The following is a 22,242-nucleotide window of genomic DNA, read 5'->3' on the forward strand; positions in this document are numbered from 1 at the left end:
TTTGTCCCGACTCTTTAAGGTGACGATCAGTCATATTACGGAAACCATGTTTCATATAAGTAATGTAATGTAATTTAATGTAATGTCGGGGGGGGGGGGGGGGGGGGAGTGGATCACGCTCCAAAAAATATTGTTATTCCTAAAATAAGTTCAAAGAAAAGGGCCTTGGTTTTATATGGGACACATTGTCACCAGAGATTTAAAGTCAGGACGGGTTGTTATGAAACCAGTGGCTCTCATTATAATAGCAGCTGAAGTAGTAGAGACTTAACTGCTAGCTTTCGGTCTGCTGTTACTAAGCCATAATGATAACATCCATCTAACTTGGCGAAAAGTATTTTTCTACCGCAATCAAAAATGCATAGTTGGATTGTATTTGGGATTGGTGTTACAAATGTATTTCATAGGGGTTGGTTACTCACAAAGAACATCATAGAATAACATAGAATTTGAATGATCATAATTTCCCCAAAATGTGGATGAATGAATATTTAATTGACATTTGAGGGTGTAGGTTATTCACAATTAAAAAGGACTGCAAATCTTAAAGAGCAACTCAATAAATAATTTGAGTCAGCACCCCTCTATGTTGCACTAGGTAAAACATGAATTGCTACTTTTGTTTAATGGTCTTATCATTTATAGTGGTTTCATGTCCTTTGTATAAGTTATGCATTTTACGATGGTGCAATGTTGTGGGCCCAACACAGAATCACAAATGATTGTAGCATATCATATTTGAATAATACTTAACCTCATATATTTTGTCTGATGAGGATGCAAACTGATTTTAGGAAGTTCAGTGACTCATTGCCGTTCTGAACCCAGAAGTCATGCAGGCTTTAAATTAGGATTCAAAAGTTAGGTTGTCACTCAAGCTCTTAAAACATGTAGAAATAATACTGTTAGATGGAGGGAGGGAACTGAACTCATGTGGGTTTGACACACTCCATGCTGACAAACAATTAACTTACATTGCAATCAACTGCACACATTTGAACCAACAAGCCAAACATTGCACTGAAATCACACCAACCCACAGATTGAAACTCTTGGGCTTTATTGAAGGTAAATACAAAAGTTTCACCCAGATAAAAATTGCAGGATTACTCTACTACTCTACTTTTCATTATTCTGCTGCTTGTAATTGCTTTTTTGCCAAGAAAATTTGTGCTACAATAATACAAACCATTTTTGGTTCACATAAAGAATGATGTGCATCCACCCTGCTTTAATGAAGCAGTGAACGTTGAACCCTACTAGGCAAGTAACTTCAGATCTGGCCATTACTTGTATCTCAGTTTTTAGAAATACATTTCAGCAAAATAAGCTTTTGTCTGTGTGCCAGAAAAGTGGAATAATAAATGCTAATTAACATGCAAGACATAAACCTTACTGCTTTCCCCATGCCCTCAGTTCATCAGAGCCACTAGGAAGAAAAAATATATGTAGAAGTAATTTATATTAAAGCTAAAGTGATATTTGTGAGCCGAATCCAAGCACTTGCTAGAAAAAGACCCACAAGGCAGCCAGTATAGTAAAATACTGTTTTGTTCTCAATTCAAATTGACTCCAGCATTTAGCCCCATAAGCCATTTTGAAGCCACAAATCAGATTTTTTTTTTATCCAATTGTGATGCCTATGGTTAAGAGTATAGCGTGTGAGATCAGTTAAAAAAAACTTTTATTTAAATGGGAACCCAAAAAGTGACCTAATTAGGGATGTATATAATCTACAGTATGTCAACCATGACCATGTTTAGTTCCTGTTTGAGTCTCCCCCCCACACCAGACACATGGCTTTAAAATGGATGAGTCAAGACGCTGCTCATCTTATTTGTTTTAATGAGTGTGCAGGTTAATAACTCCTGAAACTAAATAATAATTACCACATGTCAATCAACAGACAAGGGTATCATCCAAAGATAAATCACTGCCTTCTTTTGGCACAATACAGTTTTTATAAATGTTAAACACACAAAGGGTATTTTTTGTGATAGAACAAAATTTGAAATAAATAAAGAGTTAAGATATAAATAAACATTCCAGTGCACGCTACATTAAAACAGAAATAATAAAAAGTAAAAAGAGTGGACAACCAAAATTCTGCAAAAGTAACTAAAGTTACATAAAGGATTATCTCATAAGAGCCTTGTACAGGGTGAGGGAGTGTCGCATGTGGCGATCCTCCTCCATGACCAACAGCAAGTCCCTCATGGTCACCCGCGTCACCGCACTCTTGGCCAGTACTGACACCTGAGAGACAGAACCAGTGTGTGGAAATGAGACAGAACCAGTGTGAGGAAATGAGAGCAAGAGGAGCCAGCATTGAAATGCCCCAATGATTGTCCATGTAACTCAAGTAAGTGACTAAGGCAGATTTATGAAATATCAAGTTGCCTGGTGAAATACTGTGAAAACCTACTCAAGCTAGCATTGACTGGTACATTACTGTTGTAAAGTTTATTGCAGATTATTCAATTTAAGCAACAACTCAAATAAAGTTGTAATCTATATCTATATCCATCTGGTACAGACATTATTTTTTACAACTATTATAATATATATTACAATATATAATTATATACCACGCTTCCTGTAGAGCCCAGGGGCCTTCTCTTGCGGGGCCCGATGGCCGCCAGGGCTGTGAGGTTAGCCTCTCTGTGCTGCAGCAGAGCCAGCTCTGCCTGCTGCATCTGTTCAGGGAGGCAGACACAAATCAGCCCATGACAAAACACGAGGAATCTGGGTGTTTAAAGGGTCGAACCTGGAGATCGGTTCAGTGTATGGGGGTTTGGAGGCGCTGTCCCAACCCCAAGAAACCATTTTCTTGCCAGAGCATAGAACAGTGTGGTTACGGAAATAAAACTCCCATTCATTTTCTCCATAGGAGGTTTTGATTATTAGCCATAATATTGTAACCATCCAGGGTATACTTACCAGCCGTTACAATGTGAAACGATGATCCCTAATGAATGGGGTACACAGATATGAAAATACTATTAAATACTATAATACTACTATAGCAGACGTTTAACAAAAGAAAAAGCGCTGGGTACCATGTACTACCAAGGAAGTGTGGAGAGATTACCGGGGGATCACTTGGAACACCGGTAATCTATGTTTACCATGAGCAAAAAGGGTACCAGCTAGACGAAAACACAAAGACATTAAGCATACGCGTAACAGAGTGTTACAAAATGTGGAGTCGGTTCAGAGTCGCTTGTTTCTGCAGCCCTGAAGTACGCCGTGGAGCCTACACATTCCATGCTTGTCTGTGAGAGTGTGAAACTCCTTTTCTCACAGAGCGGTATCGTGAGAGAACAAGGTTACTCAGCCCTTTGGCCTTATCGTAAATCGTTGTTACAACCAGAGACGTCCTAGATAGTCGCAGGGATTCATGTAATAAAAATTGCAGCCTGTGAGAGTAGCTCGGGGAGAACAAAGCGTGAACGCTCTTGTTCTCCTGTTCCGCAGAATAAATCTTGCCATACTTAAAGAATACACCTCAGAGAGGTATTGATCGGAGTGGTGGAGTTAATCTCAATTGACGTGCAGGGGACACTCAATACACCATGGTCCACTGGACGTGTCACAGCTCCTGAAGCGTGCTGAGGACTCAAAACAAACCTCTTTGGCCCTCTGCCGCAGTTGCTGCTGCTGTGGATCCTCAGAATTGGAGCGCCGCTGGAAGGCCAAAAAGGTACAGTGAACATCAGACGGGTTGGATCGAATGAGGAGTCAGTCGTAGAGTTAGGGAGTGGGCCCTCACTGGACCAGGGCCTGGAAGCCACCGGATGAAGAGCTCAAGAGAACATGTGAATGCCGTGGCTACCTTGTGATTAGTTTGTGTGCAGATGTTAGGAGGAGCAATGACCGAATCATTTGGGTCACCCAATTTAAAATGAACGGCAGCAAATAAAAAGGCACTATTTTCAGTGTGTTAGAGTAAGTGGATGTCCACTGTGAAAAAAAAAAGTTGCCAGGTAATGGACTGGTTGGTGAAGAGCATATGCTATTAATGAATATTAGCAAAGGCCCAAAAGCCCGTTTTGATGAACTCTCTAAACGGACCCGAGCCAGACGCAGCAGTGTCTCCCGCTGCTCCTCTTCCTGTTGTCGCCTCTTTAACAGCTCCACTTGTTCCAGGAAGTGGAGCTGGGCGCGGACGTCGGTAACCTGTGTGTGGCGGTGATCCTCCTGCACCACACACACAATTAAATGATTTATTTGGATCCACATTTACAAAGAGGGGAAAAAAGACCCAAACATTTTGGGAAGAAATGCTGATAATGTGACAGGTTCATCAAGCTACAAGCCTTTGCAAGTCCTACATGATAAATTAAGTTATTAAACACCGAACAATTAAGGATAAACAAAACATCTTTGCCTCCAGATTTTCATGCTACCTTTGGTGGCTGATACAGAGCAAAATTTTGCCAATCTTTTGGCTTCCCTCTTTAGTAATCCCCCCAAACGCAGTCCTCTAACCACATTTTTGTGAATATGGACTAAGCTTCCAAAGATTAATGATACAAGTTGACATTGGTAACCTAGTTGGCCTATACGACTCACCAGCTGGTATTTCAGTAGCTTAGTGTAGTAACAGGTGTCCATATACAAATCGAAGCAACAGCCCACCTCAATAATGACTACAGTTTTCAGTCTCATTTACAATGACAATGTCTGAAGTGTGCCATGTTTTTAAAATAATCATTATCAGGTACATTGTGATGGAACCAAGTTATTTTAACAGCACTATGCTTAAAGGTCTTACAGTCATGTCCTTGATTTATTTTTGCAACCAGGTCAACCAATCGGTCATGCCTGGCCCCCCACACACACACACCCACCCACACCCACACACCCTTGTGTGAAACGTCATTAGCCTCTGGGTGGCTGCGCGTGTGTGTCAAGTCAAGCACTGGACCTTAAGTGAAGTCTTGCGGTGTTCTGCCACCAAGGAAAGCTTCTCCAGCAGGTCCCGCAGGAACTCCTGGGTGGCGTTGGACACCAGAGTGCCCACCTCGGGCCTGGCCTCACTCACCCCCAGTGGTTCTCCTGGACAACGTACCCCCTGATCCCTTTAGACCCGAGCTAGCTGGGAATACATACTCTTGCATACTGTACCTTTAAATACAAATAGTAACCAGAGACAGGGGCACGTGGGGCAGTGTATTTAGAAACTATGTCAAAAAAATTAACCCAATTACCCCAACCCAAAAATTAACTCATCATACAGAAAGATTGTTTAATGAAATATTGCTACCTATTGGTGACTATTAGAATTGCAACCCTTCAAAGGGTCAAGTGAACCCCCTGTTTCAGCTCAAAGTCAAGGAGGGAGGGAGGACGGGGTGATGGGCGTGTTATCCCCATGGCTACAAACCTTTTGTGATACTTTTTTTTTATTTTTAGTACAGTTGTTGTGCAGTAGTGTTAAAATGCCATAAAAGCCATACACCCGGGGCGTTATACTACGTGTCCGAGAAGCATTACCCTCTCTCCGTCATGAAACTCAACCTCGGCACACATCCACACACACTGTGGCGTTATACTGAAAGTTTCCAGAAAGCCTAACCCTCATTGGATCAATAGTGCATTTCTGCGGAGTTCGTTCCACTTGATGCCACTTAAGTCTACATACTGCACCTTTAAAAAAAACAGGTCACACCTGGACCCGGAACATGCAAGTAATGAACTCTTCCACCAATCAGAATGAACTGTTTACAGCAGGCTGGGTTTCATGCCGGCCCTAGATGACCATGCAGTTCAAAGCCGACGTGTTGGGGGCGAGGTGTACCTGTGCGGAGGATGCGGGCGTGCAGTGCGCCGGTGTACAGGAAGGGCGTGTCCTGGCAGGACTGCACCACGGAGCCAATCACCATGCCGCCTCCAGCCAGGATCCTCACACTCTCCTCCTTCAGGTTGACCCCGGCCATGGAGGCCACGTCGTTGATGTCGTCGTCTTCCCTGGTGGAGCAGAGAGACGTGCGGCCCCTGAGCTGCTGGACATCGGCTCACATGCTGGGCTTGTGTAGGTTTGAACGGGTTGGGTGAATTACTGAGATTCTTTATCAACATTAGGGATGCACCGATACCAGTACTCGATGCCGTGCTCATGTACTCGTAAAACCTCTTCGATACAACCACTTAACGCAACGTAATGCTGAAGAGCCAGTGAACCCAAAAGGTATATATTTTTTTTAAACATGGAAATTTCTCCTATATCATCAACATAGCCAGCCATTTATCAATGTTACTGAAATAAGTCCCCAATTAAGAGAAGAAACGTCTGTGTGGACGTGTGGAGCTCTGTCATGGCAACGGTTGACTGTGGCTGCTGAGAGAAAACTTCAGAAACTTCTTGTTTAATGATACGATGTGGGTGGATGGTGAAGCTCTGTCTGAGCAGTGATTTATTTTAACCCTTTCATACGGTGGAATCGGTGCATCCCAAATCAAAACATGGTAAAAACCCAGGATTGATGGTTCCATGCATTACTTGTAAGAAGTGTCCTTGAAAGCATATTTAGAGGTGGGTTGTTGTTGGGGAACTGAAGGCCTTTTAAAAGAAAAAGCGCCTGGGAAGACAAACATAAAAACAGCAGGAAATAAAGTTGAAGTAAAACAGGTTTATTATTACCATTACATTTTGTGGTTAATCAATTGTTGTGTATGAGAGCCTTGAGCATTGGCATGCTTTGGAATCCCCCCCAAGATAGTGAATGAATGAATATATCTATTTCTATTTATTTTTATTCAAATGAAAAAAGAGAAAGAAAATGTGTGTGAACATACAAAACAAAACAGTTTGTGTCCAGCTACCTTCATGTTGTCCTGAAAGAACTACCACGCCTCTCTGTGTGGTCCAACTGCCCTCAGATGAACCCGCTCTCAGCATGGCGCTGGGGCCGGTGGCTGTAGGTCCGGGTGGAACTCCTCCAGCGTGATATTTGTTCTGATATTATCAATATAATTCAAACTCTGCATCACATTCTGGTACGTGCTCGTACATGGCACATAACATTATCCATCACCACAGATCTGAAATATTCTGAGATCGTACTTTGTCAGTTGGTTCCATATGCATGTATGCAAGTCCTTATGTCCAATGGGGTTGGCAGTTATTGAGATTAAAACAGCTTTTAAACTAAATGGACACAATTCAAGCCAGCAAAAGGGAAAGCTGATAATAAATGAGAATAAATACTTGAAATCCAACTTGAACAATTTAAATAACACTGCATCGTAAACAAATAACATGCACTATTGTTATATTGTGGTTGATCATTACATTACAGTCTGCTAAAAAATAAAATACAGTATAACGTTTACCAGCACCACATGTTTCAGGGTAGGCCTGGTTCCTGTGAGGGTACCAGATGGCCTGGTAGCGGTTGAAAGAGGAGCCAGAGTGGGCTTGGAGGGGGTTGCTAGCTGTGGCTTGGGCAGGCCCGCCTGCTGGATGAACTGCTTGGGGTCTGCAGTCAGGTGACGGACTGCCGGGAGACTTTTCTGGGGAAACCTTTATATATTCAGTATTGAACAACACATCAAACAAAGACAGGCCTGCATTCCGCAAGTTGACTTTGTGGACAAAAGAAAAAGAAAAAAGAAAAAAAGCGTGAAAATGGACCCACGGATTGTTCTCGACCATGGCTGAGCAATGCAACTTGTGAGGATACTCTTTGTTTAACCAGAGAGGTCCATTGATTACAATGGAAAGCTTTCTGTATTTTGTTTTTGTTCTTGCTTTGGTGCCCAGCTGCCGCCCAGCTGCTTGGTTTTGTTGTTCTGCCTATGCTATGCTTAAGGTCACATCTAAGTTTTGGTTCCAATAGTTGGATCACTACACGAGATACGGAGAACAACATGCACCAGTCCACCGTTTCACTCCAACGATGACTTCATTGTCTATAATCTTTGGCACTTCAGACCACAGCTCTCTCTATATATTCTATACAGGCTTGTACATGCCTTAATCATTTATTTGGACATCCAGGACCATTTTTATGAGAGTACATCCAGTGGCAGTCAACATGAGGTAGAAGCTAGGTGAAGGCATGGGAGATAACCTTGAGGAAAGGCACCAGGTATGGCTGGGGGGTAGACTTCAGCTGGACGTACAGCTTATTTGTGAACTCCTCGGGTTCAAGGCTACCATCCTATTTGGAGACAAGATGCACAAAATGTGTAAACCAACTGCATTTGGCAGCAATTAAATCCAATGCATTCAGTTGATATCTGACTATCAAATGCAAATATCGAAAAATAGGATTTTGTAGCAAACAAACTTAACTTCGGTCACCTTTTATTGAACGAATACTTATTTTCTGATCGTCCAAGTGGTTTGAGAGTTAATGCTCAGAACAGCTTGACCAGCATTTGCTTTATTTTATTAACAAACAGACTAAACACACATTCCACAGTTTGTGTTTGATAGTCGTGTGCAGCAAACTTAAAACGCAACGCAATAATTTTTGCTTCAGATATGTGCGTCATAGATATTAAACCTAGACAGAAGAGCGACTTACGAGCAGGGAGCACACAAGGGCCTTGACGTTGGTGGCCATGTCAGGGGACTGGCTGCCGCTGGACGCCAGCTTAATCAGAGTCACCAGGAAGTTCTTGCACTTTTTCACATTCTCCAGAGTCTCCTGTAAGAAGGAGAGGAAAATTGTATCAGTATTCCGGTGTTCTTTCCTATCTGTGCACATCTTCCACAACATTTCTAATGTTCTAATTTCTAACGAATTGTGGTGCTATTTCTACACACTTACATATTTAAAAAATAAAATAAAATACATATTTGTTGAATGTTTTTTTATATGAAATATAAAAAAACATCTGACAGCGCAGCATCTATGCCAAAACTAGGCCCTGGTGAATGCCCAGAATCCAGTGGCTGCTGATTACAGCAGGATAGCCATTCCCCACCTGTGTAATGGTGAACATTGGCTGGTTGGTGCTGGTGGGTTGTTTGATCCCTGCCTGGGTGTAAGGCTGAGCACCCTGACTCATCACAGTGTTGAGTGTCTGGACTACCACCGTCTTGGGAGCTTCCTTGTTCAACTAGACATAAAGAAATACAAATATAGTCAAGTGTCATCTAAAATCTTTAAAATCATCTTTAATAATAGTTTATCACAACTAATGATCACATAACTTCAACCTCTTTATGAATTTCCATGTTGTTAATGTTAAGTGCAATTGTGTTACAAAAACTGACAGTTTTTTCAAAAACTGTCAGTACAAAAACAGTGACAGTAAGAATAATGTTTGTTTCAATTGTATATTTATGTAGACGCAAATAATTTGAATTATTTAAACACTCCCATTGTAGTGTGTGTACCATTTGTCTTGTTGATTACACAATAACATTTACACAATAATCAGTGTCAATGTAATGGATGTCTTTGATAAAAGTCAAACCACATGGACAGGAGCAACAACGTAAATTTGACAGACATTAAAGTGCAGATCGACTTCATTCGTAAGGATAAATTATTTTTACCACAGTGGTCTTCATCACGCCCACTGCTGATGTTGATGTTGAGGTTTGGGCAGTTGCTGGAGCTGACACTCTGATTACCATTAACTTATCAGGCTTTTTAACTGGTGCTGTCGTGACCTGGTTGGACATCAACATAGTCTCCAGCATGTTTATGAAAACAAAAATGCAGTTGTAACACCAATGTTATCTTGGTTTAATAAATATATTTTTGTATCTTGCTGCTTGTTGTATTAAGTATTGTATTAAGTTTCCGCTTGCATGCCAAATCCCAAAATAAGAATTCAGGGGGGGGGGGGGGATCCATGCTATGGATCAAAAAATGTGGTTCAGTGACCAAAAGAGAGAGAAAGAGAAATACCATTGGTGATGGTAATCTGGATGCTGGTAATCTGGGTGCTGGGACTCTGGTGGCTTTCTGCGCCTGCTGGGCCTGAGCCTGGGCCAGTGTCTGCTGTGATACCAACATGAGCTGACCGCTGTCGCTACGGATCAGCACCATGCCTGGTCCCAAGACAAAGTCATGAGCAAACACAGAACTCACATTGCTTTCATAGAGTAGAGCCTATATTCACCACTGTCAGAAAGTTGTAGTCTAAAAACCATTAAAGTCAACTGAAACAGACAGAAGCGTGAATGTGGCATGAATACAAGTTTGACAACCATCAATATACCACTTGAATAACATAATACATATGTGCAAACTATTATTCTTCACCTGGTGGGATCTGAAAATTGGCTGGAAGCTGCGTGGAGGAGGTCTGTGGTGGACGGGGAGCTAGAGGTTGGGGAACTGTTGCCTTTGGAACAGCCATCACCACTGTCCTTCCGGGGGCAGGAGTCTTAACACTTACAGCAGGTGCAGAGGATGGTCTGGTCAAATGCAAAGGCTGCCCGGTTGCACATAACCCTGGGGTTGGCACTTTAGCTACCACCAGCACTGATGAGGAGGCCGCCTGTGGGACAACACTAACTAACCTTTGACCTGTGCTGCCGACAATGCTATGGTGAACAGGTGTGGCACGTGTGGTTGTAAATACGGCAGGTTGGTGGACGCTCGTTAGACCGGTGGTGCAGATCTGGATACGGACGGAGTCACTTGCTGCTGACGCCGCCGGTGCGGCCACAACTCTTTGGGTTTGGGCATCCTGAACTTTAGCTTCCTCTGTTGTCTCGACCGACATTGCTGTTATTCTATCTAGACCAAGAAAAAAGACATCGACGTTAACATGGTAAAAGTATGTCACTGAGGCAAACCAAACCTGACTCATCTGAAGTAAAACAAAATGCTACCTAACGCTCTAAGGTACATTTAATCTATAAAATATGACTGGCATTCTACTCCTGGAGGGTGCTACTGACGATCTTCGCTAGGTTCACTTTAGGAAATACTAGTAGCATATAGGCCTACTTAAAACAGTTGACGTGAATAAAACAATTGGTTGGTCACCTACATTGCTGGAGTGAATTAAATTAGTTATCAGCTACATCAATTAATCTGGAGTGAATTAAAGGAGATGTTTGCTATTTACGTTCAACTTGAATCGGGCGGTTGGCTTACTGCTGGGAGCGCAGCCATCAATGCACCAGGTGTGGTTTATTAAGCCGGCAGGCAGGACGCAGTGGCTACCACTGGTATCACAGCAGTCTTTTAAAAAGTCTGATTAATAGAGCAGGCATACGGAAGCCAGTGCCCTCCACTGGTGTCACAACAGTCTTTCCCATGCAGAATGAGTTAACCTATGGCTACTATAATGACTATTTTGTAATTCATTATCAAGACATTTTAAGACATTAGTATTTAAATCAAGCAGTAAATGGACCCTCTGGAGGCTACACATGATCACAAACATCTGAAAATGAATGTTGTCCTGGTATTTAAAGTAAAATAATTTGTGTGTGTGTGTGTGTGTGTGTGTGTGTGTGTGTGTGTGTGTGTGTGTGATAACAGAGGTTGAGTGGATGAGAAGGAAAGGAAAGAGGTTGTGTTCGCTAAGCTGTTTGTTAAAGGTCGCATGACATGCCACCAGATGTGGTGTGATTAGCCGGCCGTTTTGGAAATCTGCTTCTTAAGACATCACAGGTGTACGTGTCCACCTAGATGTATGACGGTTAGATGAGCAACGTTTGCTACAGTCCACTGGGTAGGCTGCTAGACTGATCTATCCAGCACACATCTAGGTGGACACGCTCACTGTCTGCTGTCCTAAGAGGCAGATTTCCTTAACGGTTTGTAATGTCTAATCACACCACACATGGTGGCATGTCATGGCACCTTTAACAGAGCCACCAAAAGGGTGCAGAGTCAGCATCAGGATGGGAACCTGCACCAATTCAGAGCTGATGGAGAAACTGTAGGAGGTCGCAAGTCTATGAGAACCAACAACCGTAGTAGATGTTTACATGCATCTCTACGCCAACACATTGTAGTTTATGTACAACAGCTGGTTGGCTGACAGCTGATCTGGAACCAGCTGGGCTGTACTGTCAGGAGGGGAACCAAGTAGTGCTGAAGGATCCGGGAAGACAAAACATCAGGCCTTTTGTTTCTCCTGCGTCACCTGGACCCAAGGAAATAAGCAGAGGATGGTCGTCCAGAAGGAGATCAGGGTTCCTCAGGAAAAGCAAGGCTTCCGCTTCAAATGTGAAGTGGTATGATGTTTGTCAGGGTTAGGGTTGGATATACTATATCACACTCAGGAGGGAATATACTTCTTATTTAACCATAGGTAGGGATTTGTATACTTGTAATTCAAATAGGGACAACCCCATCTTAGATTGAAATGGTCTAGTTATCTTATTCCAAATGTGTAAAATGACCACTAAATAGTTTGGGTTGTTTTGGGTGGGCAACTGGGAGATATGTGATTGATAACAAGGTGGTTGTTTTTTCATTTTATTTGGAGACCCCCCAAAAGCCAGAGAGTGATTGGAAATTGGTTGTGTTATTAAAAGGTAGGCGTTAGTGAGGTCGAGTGGCCACAAGAGGGAGCCGTTTATTCACCTGGAGAATCAGCTGAGAAAAGATGCGCTTCAGTGAAAAGTGAACGACCACGAGCAAAGACTGCGCTGGTCTGGGACTGTGGATATAGCCAATCTGGGCCCTGGGGTTGGAGGCCCTGGTCTAGGTAGGATCAACCCTACCTCCTAATAAACTACGCCGCTATCACATTATCCATTAGCTGATAACGCAACACAACACATATGTGAACATTTTAATCTAGGAGCCTGTACTTATACAACCATTTGACAAATTAATTAATTGAGCTAGATTTTAATCTGAGTTTTCCTTAGTATTTATTGTTTCCTTGTTTGTTTTTGTAATTAATTGAACTCAAGGAAGCTGTACTTATGCAACCATTTAACAAATAAATAAATTGAGCTAGGTTTTCTTTAATTTTCTTTGTTTGTTTTTGTAATTAATATAATAGCACTAAATGTGCCAAATTATCGATTAATGTGGTGAAGTAATTTTAAGAAATGTTTTGTTGATATTGAAGGCCTTGCCCCTCGTTATAAAGATATTCATTTGAATTCATATTTTGTTCCTTAGAAAAAGAATAGAAACCCTATTTAATAGCAGTGCATTTTACATTAAAGTGTGTTCAGAAAAAAACAAGTGCCACTGTGCCTGGCACATGCTTGTGCCTGGCACAGGGTCTTTACTTTTCCTTAATTTTTTCCTGACTTTTGTTTTTAATTAACTGCAGCAATTCTTGCAACCTGCAACCAAACCCCGTTTATTTCACGCTGCCACAAAAAGGGGTTGCCTTGGTGACGAATTCGATGGACGGGGTGAACACCCACCGGAAACCGTTTCAGCACCAGTAGAAAGGGGAAAGGGGAGGACAACCAAGTTATATGGTTTTCTTTTCGTTCTCTGTCGCGCACAAATGTCTATTTTCGGCCACCGTTGCCTAAAATCCGTGTGGAGGCAACCGGTTGCCAGAAGTAGCTTGACGGGTGTGTTGAAGCCGCTCCGGCCGAGAGGAGACTTGTGTGGGAGGAGGCACACAGTCTCTCCCCATGATTAACCTTCATTACCGGCGACCGAACCAGCCATGGACTGCTGCCATGAGTATTCTTGAACAGTATTAGCAAGCTGTTTGTCCGTCTTGCTACGGCTGCAATATGCCCAATCGACGATGGTATTTGAGGTTTGTCAGCACCTGATGTTACGGGCCTGCTTTTCTCCATCGGGACATTTTCTGGCAGGAGGAAACCCGCTAGGTGATAACCTGACGAGCTAACACCGCAAGCTTTAGGCTCCCTCCGCCGCACCTCTGGGCTATGACGACGGATTGAACCTGCCCATGACCGCAGCAGGCTCCGTACCGCATCAGAACATTTGAACCCGAAGGTGTTGTATGGGATTCCCCTCGGCGGCGGAGAAGCGGGCCTGAGCCAACATGGTGACCTGGAGGCGGCTGCTGCGAGTGTCCAACCGCTCGTTCCTGGCCTTCATTTTCTTCTTCTCAATGTTCACTACCTGCCTGTACTTCATCTATGCGGCCCCTGGCATAGGTTAGTCCATTTGGGTCTCGAGTGAGCAATCAGCTTAAGCGGGTTAAACGTATCTCTTACCGCGATTACGTGTGGATTATCTCCGAGCGGCATGCCGTTAAAGATGCTCCAGCCGGTGTCAGATCCGATGCTAACACCGGCGGCTAATGTAGCTAGGTGCGAGCTAACCTGAAGCTGGTCTACCTCTGGTGTTTAGGTGACTTCCTGTGCAGTATTTGTATATGAGGGGAATAAGGGACTTTATGTAATTGAGGTGGTCTATAAGTAGGACACTCACGTTTACAACACACAACACGCCCCATCGTGTCTGGAGTTAAACTGCCAATCCAAATGTATGGCCATGTACCATAAGCCATCATTAGGTTAACGATACTGCTGCTAACCGTATTATTGATCATGCACAATCGTTTAAAGAGCTATTTTGGAGTGATTACATGTAATTCCAATGACACAACACTGAAATAACACATTAATATACAAGTGTTTTTCTGCAGCCGATGTGCTGACAAGAGGCAATTCTGAACAATAGTTTGACGACATTGACAGGTAGTGGTGTAACGTTAGGTCTACCGTTCCTTGTCATAACATTTTAACTTGAACTGTTGAATATGGTTTAATATGAACGCTGCCAGTGCAATACGATTGATTCTACCAATACTCTTTGACCAACATACATTTCATGTTTTTTTTTAAAACAGTCTTTTTGAAGTTGCCATAGACACCAGAAATGTGACGTACATTCTCTGCCCAAGTTAGGAAACATTACATTTCAAGGAAATGTCCCATTCCCTCCCAGAGTAAAATTGGAAAATACTTGGAAAAAGTAATGGGTGAACTCTTTCAATTTTGTATGAAGTCGTTGGATTTAAAAACTGCAGTTGACTGGCTTTAATGCAGAATTCACGTGGTCATTTTATCGGAAAAATGCAACAATTCTGTTGTTGTCTAATAGAAGCCTGACATCATCTCTGCCTGCATCACATGTTCTGGTCGCTATCACTCGCACTACTGTACAGCATGGGTATTCAAGATAAAACACATTCCCCACCCAGAATGAACTTCCAATGAGTCCTTTTAAGATTAGCATTTTTCGTTACAGATGAAATGGCCAAAGAAATTCTGAAACATTTTGAGATGCCAGAGAACCTGTACCTGCCAGATACAACTATGGTGACACTGCTAGGATACCTTTTGAAATTAGTTAAGCAGTTTGCTTTAAAAGGAAAGTTGGTAGCTTGCTGATGAGTTATTTGTAATATGATTCTACAAACAGCACAAACATTTCTCAAAACAATATGGCTGTGTTAACTTTATTGATATTTTGAATAATAGTGTATTGGAAATTATTCAGCTGTAACGGTAGCATGAGAAGTACAAATATGCTTTATATCCACTATTGTAATTATGAACCGTACACTCTACTTGCTGGTCCATGCTCCTTCTGACTGCAGAAAGTCTGAAGGTGCATGAGAATAATTCTGTCTTAACTGGGCTACTCATTATACCAAGTTTGTGTTTTGGCAGAGGCTATGTGGCTGGCAGTGACCCCAAACCAACTGTCCAATACCACTTATCTGACCCTTGATCATGACTAGTCAGGGTAGTCCTTTGCTAAACCAAACCTAAACCTGACTGTTTCTTTCAGTGTACTTCACTTCAATACACTGCTGTTGTTACTTAGTTGTACATTATTCTTTATCTATTTTATTCCATTTCTTTTTGCCTTCTCCCGCAGCCAACACGTACTTCTTCATGGTGCAGGCCCAGGGCATCATGTTGAGAGACAATGTGAGGACCATTGGACACATGATCCGATTGTACACCAATAAGAACAGCACACTTAACGGCACAGGTATGAGACACTTGACTTACATGAGCTTGTATTATACTTACCGCATGGAACATAGCTGAAAATGGAATCGCCCATAGAAACCTTTGTTGCTTTTAGGATGTGTTTTCTCCCCTGTAACATAATGATTAGCATTATAGTCTTGAATGTTTTTTGCCACTGTCGTGACAGTAACACGAATGAACTGCAACATACACAAGCTGTCTGGACCACTGCACTGATAACTTCATACTCAACATGCAGGATACTTTTGTTATCAGACAAGCAGCACTGCTGAGAAAAACGGATACATACTATACATGCATGCATGCATACATGCATACATCGTTAGACTGCTAAATTTGAACACGAAACCTGATCGACTGTACCTGTAAGTGACCATCTACCCCTCTTTACCCTCAAAGGAGCTTGTCTATTTAGAAAGTTGGAAATCATTTATACCTTCTTAAGCACCTTCTTAAGAACGCTATAAAACACTGGCTCCTTGTGGTGCGGTTTGATAGGTTCATTGTTCTTGTTTGGAGCACAGGCATTTTTCTTTGAACTGATTTTGCTTTTTATGTTGCTTAGGGAACGTATCAAAAGGGTCAACAGCTCAGCGCTATGGCTACTAGTGATTAGTCCCTTTTGTGAGTTGAAATTGTGAACTGCCCCTTTACAAACGGCACGCTATTGACTGAACGACCCTAAACAAAGTTTATAGAAGGGGGAGGAGGGGAGGGTCCGCTGCTCCCTGTACTTAAAGGGGAACGAGCCCCACATTTTACTGAATTTTTTCCAACTCAGGATTACAGGTCAGAGGGTCGGGTATAATTTCAGAGCTCTGAACTTCTTGTCTGACTTGATGTCGTAAAAACATCATAAAATGGAATGATATCATTATAAAAATTTAGTTGTTGACATTTTAATACATAATTCGATGTGAAATTATTTATACATTTTGTGTTTTGAATTGTTTATATTTCACTTTTATTTATCAATATGGGATTTAAGCAGCTATGTTAGCAAGTGTTTTATTCTCCAGGTCTTGTGTGAATAACGCTGTCACTTTCAAACACAACATAACACTACCCATCATAACAAATCCTTTAAAGATGAATTACTACTGCTAACATCACAACTAACAATCCCGTGCTCCTATGTTCCAAAATTGGTAACAGTCATTGGGATGTGATGGCGCAAAGTACAAGAACTATATTTAGCGTTTCAATTCATTAAAAAAATAAATGGTCGCAGTCTTGAGCTTTCTATTACAGTAAAGACAATTACATGTAATAGCATCACAGGTTGAGGAATGTAATTTACACTTACACCCTTGGGCTGAGAAATGGGTAATACTTTTTTGTTGTATGTTATATTAAAAAGGTATTAAAGTCTTCAGTTGATCTAGTTGAAACCTGCAGGTACCCTGAAAATATGCTTGATACATACCTCTGTATAAACAGTATTCCTGATAACCAGCTAGTGTTTGGCCTACTGGTATTAACCACCATTCCCTGAACTACATTGTGTGTTACAGACTACCCTGACGGCAGCAATTCTAGTGAACTCCTGATCCAGCCCACCACGTTTCTCCCAGAAAACTTCACCTACGCCCAGAACCTCCCCTGCCCCGAGCGATTACCTTCTATGAGTGAGTGGAGTTGATAAAACACTTTTAATGGAATGGTCAAATAATCGTTAAGTGTGTGTGTAAAGCGTGTCTATTTTGCAATTTTAAAAAGTATATTATTTGATAGATGCTTGGAAAATGTAATTGTGAAATAAATGAGAAAAGCAGCATGACCGTATGGTAGTGGTACAGCTGTGATTTAGAATGAGTTTGAAACACTGTAGCTGATAGTCAATGCTGCTGTGGTTTTTGCCCCTTGTGTCTGCAGAGGGCCCAATAGAAGTCAACATGACTGAGATCCCTATCGAAGAGATGGAGCTCAAGTTCTCAACGTTTTTTGACATTAAATTTGGGGGCCATTGGAAACCAAAAGACTGCAAACCACGCTGGAAGGTGTGTGTGTGTGTGTGTGTGTGTGTGTGTGTGTGTGTGTGTGTGTGTGTGTGTGTGTGTGTGTGTGTGTGTGTGTGTGTGTGTGTGTGTGTGTGTGTGTGTGTGTGTGTGTGTGTGTGTGTGTGTGTGTGTTGAGATTGTAAGGGATGCATAAATGGTATGAAAGTGGCTGGTATTAACAGATGTATTCTTAACAAGTTGTAGTGCCGTCTGCTTGCAGGTCAACTAGCCCCCTCTGACAGTCAGTGACTACATGAATACATGCCTGAGAATTTTTCCCTTTTAATTCCCTTATAATAATCACCTTATTTGATTAATAATACCACTGTCAAACAACCAAGCATAATGATTGTCTTGATTGATTGTTGATGTTCCATCAAAACCGTTCTGGAAATTTTTTTTACATTTTAATTTGCCGTTATTTAGTATATCCATGAGCTGAATCAAAAGAGAACGGCGAATATCAACAATCGGGGACCAAAAATAGTTATAAGGATATTTATTTTCTTTGATGCGTTCCCCTTGAGCCACATATTTGTAAGAGCTTGTCATACCCCCCCCACACACACACACACACACACACCCACACACTGCATTGCTGCTTTAAGGAGAGCATAAAGCCATTGTTCCTGCCACGCTGTAGGTGGCCGTCCTGATCCCGTTCCGGAACCGCCACGAGCACCTGCCCATCCTCTTCCAGCACCTCACCCCCATGCTGCAGAGGCAGCGCCTGCAGTTCTCCTACTATGTCATCGAGCAGGTGTGTGTGTGTGTGTGTGTGTGTGTGTGTGTGTGTGTGTGTGTGTGTGTGTGTGTGTGTGTGTGTGTGTGTGTGTGTGTGTGTGTGTGTGTGTGTGTGTGTGTGTGTGTGTGTGTGTGTGTGTGTGTGTGTGTGTGTGTCACTTAAAGGAGCACACCCCAATTTCCACTTTATACATTGGTAAATGTTTGGGTTTTTCCTGTTGCCTTAAAATATCTAAACACTGATCTTTTTGGAATATTAAGATAAGAAGAGTAAAAACAACATACAATAAATACAGAAACTATGTCAATGTAACAATTATGTTAATTTTGAACGATAAATGTTCGATTAGAGACGGTTGAGGAATGGACATTATTGGCCGTATATACTACACTATGAAAACGATACACACTTCATCATTGCACATCAGTGTCTGAGTATGGGTGTATGAACGAGGTTTGAAAGGATCAGAAAGTGGTGTTCTTGGCGGGGGGGTGGCGGGGGTGCGGTCCGTGAACCAATCGGCCTGTGTGTGTGTGTGTGTGTCCAGACGGGGAGCCATCCCTTCAACCGGGCCATGCTGTTCAACGTGGGCTTCCTGGAGGCCATGAAGGACCTGGCGTGGGACTGCCTGGTCTTCCACGACGTGGACCACATCCCCGAGAACGACCGCAACTACTACGGCTGCGGGCAGATGCCGCGCCACTTTGCCGCCAAGCTGGACAAATACATGTACATGTGAGTCCCCAGCCGGCGAGAGACGGAAGGCACAGCAGGGCAGTGTCTTCATTCACATCCGACGAGTCGTGTGGAATGTACCTTTCTTGACATTACGATTTGAACGGCAAACCAGTTTCTGGTCCTCTGCATAATTGCATTCCTTATCACATCACAAAGTCTAATGTTGTGTCGGGGGTCTCTCTAGCCCCTTGACTGTTACTGCACTGCAAATGAAAGGAGGCCTGGTTCTAAGTGTTCTTAGGCCTGTAACGTTTGTTGGAGGGTTTCCGTTGTCCAGTAATTACCAGACATTGGCCGTAAAAATTTTTTTTAATGTCCAACAAAATTTAATCTCTCTGGTCAAATTGGCCGAAATTTGCTAATAATCTGTCTAAATAAAAGTCTGCTGACACCGCTCCTCTTATTGATGCCATAAGCCTATTTTCCAAATTAAATCAACGATTTGATTTAATTTAAACTAAAATTTGATAGAGAGCGGTGCGCAGTGCACTAGGACCACACAGTGACCGGTCTGGTCTTATGTCATTCTTTAAGCTACATAGCATAATAAGGCGATAATAGGATATTTGACCGGCATATCATCAAAATGCCCGGAAAACGAAACCTCTGCAGGTCACTTTGACCGGCACCGTTTTTTTCTAGCAGGAACGCTGGTTTGTTGTCTATTTTGCCTGCTCTTCAGTTGACACAGTCCGGCTTTGTGCCCGGCGCTTCCCATTGACAATGAACAAGCTTTCTTTTCAGCCTCTTGACTCTCTTCCAAACGTCTCAATCCTTCAAGTTCGTTATGCAGAGAGAATGAAGTCGCTGATGACACTTCCTTGCTTCTCTTCACGCAAAGTGTTCCAAGTTAAAGTTGCTAGCTCCACGGGAAAATAGAGTTCCCAGGCATTTTCTGACTGTTTATTTGTGTTTGCTTTGTTTCACAGACTCCCTTACAGCGAGTTCTTTGGCGGCGTTAGTGGACTCACGGTGGAGCAGTTTCGCAAGATCAACGGCTTTCCCAATGCATTCTGGGGCTGGGGAGGAGAGGACGATGACCTGTGGAATAGGTTGGTCGGAATGCTGTTTGGTGCCGTTCGGTTCATTCCCATGTCAAAGGTGACATGTTATACCGCCAGGTGTGAGTGTGATTAGGCATTACAAGCCGTTTTGAAAACCACAAGTGGGCGCGTCCACCTAGATTGACTGATAGATGAGCAACGTTTGCTACAGTCCACCGGGCGGACTGATCTATCCAGCACACATCTAGGTGGACACGCCCACTTGTGATGTCAGAAGAGGCAGATTTTTCAAAACGGCTTGTACCGGCTAATTACGCTCACACCTGGTGGCATGATGTGTCACCCTTAAACCTTCAGTGAGGCGAACTCTGCCCGGGGCAGATCACGCATTACGGCACTGCACACACTCGATCCAGCAGCTCGGCGACTGAGGTTTCTGTTTGCAAAGGACTCTGTGTATGACGTGTGTGCGTGCGTGCGTGTGTGTGTGTGCACCTCCACAGGGTGCACTACGCCGGCCTCAACGTCACGCGGCCAGAGGGCGAGATTGGCAAGTACAAGTCCATACCACACCACCACCGAGGAGAGGTGCAGTTCCTTGGGAGGTGAGTCGCAGACGCCCCGGGTGACTGACGAGGCTGTGAGCGGTTGGAAAAGGGGTCTCCATCGCACATGAGAGTCAACGAGTCAACATTTTTGGTGTCATTTGTGCGGAGACTTTATATTTGAACTTCTGTGTAGCCTCACCCTTGTTCCGTCCTCCCTTGTGGTCGTGGATCTCGGCTAATGTCAACATTGCATTGCAACGGGGGGGGGGGGGGCGGGTTGAATTCAGGTCACCGGCGTGGAATGAGGGATGAGCAATATTACACTTACACCCATTTTTCATTATCAGTGCGACTCGTCACATCTTTTTATGTGGCTTTCCAAATTGGCTGAGCAAGCTCATGGATCGCCGTCATTATTTTATGATCTCAGATTGTCAGAAGAGGGTGTGTCTCCATGGCTGTTGGACGATGATAGCTGTCAATCAGCTGGGTTGAGCCATGGGAAACACTGTTCTGGGTCATCCAATGGAAGCCTGAGGCCAACATACCCAAACCTCATAGGCGTTACAAAACATTCATGTTAACATTCTCTGGAATGTCAATGTGTTCCTTGGCATTAGAATTAAAATAACCAACTGGATAATTGGTGGTAATTGAAGATGCAAAAGCAAGTGTAGATGACAAATGGATGAGAGTCAGTAGCACGAGAACATTCTGCTCTGTGCTTTGCATGGATATGATTTAGATGATATCAAGGCTGGAACTACAGTATGTGTTGTCAGTTTTATGTGTGTGCAGTCTAGACCTGCCTTGCTGCTCTATTGCGAGCCAGACCGTGTTTATGTACACAATATATCTATTTTATTTGACAGCATTCAATTCACAGTGAGATCATGAAGATCCCCTCTTCTTCTTTGATTCTGAGTCGCTCTCTGGTGACGGGTGGCCCTCTGAAATCTCAGCTAGTCAGAGCAGTGGGACAGATGAAAGCAGCTCTATGGACCGCTGCCCACCCTGCTGCCCCTTTCCCCCCTTCCATCAACCCACCATCACATCAGCCCTCCCTCCACCCCGACCTCCCTCCTTACCCCCTACCTCTCCCCCTCTCTGCTGCCCCCCCGCCCCCTCCTCCCCCCCCCCCCCCCCCCCCCCGCAGGTACAAGCTGCTGAGGTACTCCAAGGAGCGGCAGCACCTGGACGGGCTGAACAACCTGCGCTACGCCCCCCGCGTCTCGCTGCACGGCCTCTACAAGAACATCACGGTAGACCTGCAGCCGGAGCTGGCGCCCATCGCCGACTACTGACCCCCTCCCCC

At 43.3% G+C, this 22,242-nt stretch overlaps 2 protein-coding genes across 5 annotated transcripts; one reads left to right on the plus strand and one right to left on the minus strand.

Annotated features, from left to right (window-relative positions):
• Positions 1-1,868: 1,868 nt before the first annotated feature.
• On the minus strand, positions 1,869-16,460 carry LOC311353282 (transcription initiation factor TFIID subunit 4-like). Of its 4 annotated transcripts, none has more exons than XM_084473136.1 (17): positions 16,329-16,460; positions 15,932-16,001; positions 10,233-10,712; positions 9,876-10,018; positions 9,518-9,634; positions 8,941-9,075; positions 8,538-8,660; positions 8,079-8,168; positions 7,339-7,518; positions 6,829-6,961; positions 6,506-6,584; positions 5,804-5,973; positions 4,931-5,061; positions 4,075-4,200; positions 3,631-3,687; positions 2,589-2,696; positions 1,869-2,256 (listed from the first exon to the last, which is right to left on the minus strand). In XM_084473136.1, exons 2-17 carry the CDS (start codon positions 15,963-15,965, stop codon positions 2,137-2,139), a joined length of 2,226 nt encoding a protein of 741 aa, XP_084329262.1. In that variant the 5' UTR covers positions 15,966-16,001; positions 16,329-16,460; the 3' UTR covers positions 1,869-2,136. The 4 variants fall into 4 exon arrangements, with proteins under 4 accessions (XP_084329262.1, XP_084329263.1, XP_084329261.1 ...); XM_084473137.1 differs by having other exon boundaries at positions 10,233-10,708; positions 16,329-16,397; XM_084473135.1 differs by lacking the exons at positions 15,932-16,001; positions 16,329-16,460 and having other exon boundaries at positions 7,345-7,518; positions 10,233-11,350.
• b4galt6 (UDP-Gal:betaGlcNAc beta 1,4- galactosyltransferase, polypeptide 6) lies at positions 11,800-22,242 on the plus strand. The gene is made up of 9 exons (XM_084473138.1): positions 11,800-14,038; positions 15,774-15,890; positions 17,407-17,520; positions 17,768-17,892; positions 18,536-18,652; positions 19,185-19,372; positions 20,305-20,427; positions 20,883-20,984; positions 22,084-22,242. Exons 1-9 carry the CDS (start codon positions 13,924-13,926, stop codon positions 22,229-22,231), a joined length of 1,149 nt encoding a protein of 382 aa, XP_084329264.1. The 5' UTR covers positions 11,800-13,923; the 3' UTR covers positions 22,232-22,242.

This window comes from Micromesistius poutassou (assembly GCF_964030765.1).
Source record: "Micromesistius poutassou genome assembly, chromosome: 9".
Lineage (NCBI taxonomy): Eukaryota > Metazoa > Chordata > Actinopteri > Gadiformes > Gadidae > Micromesistius > Micromesistius poutassou.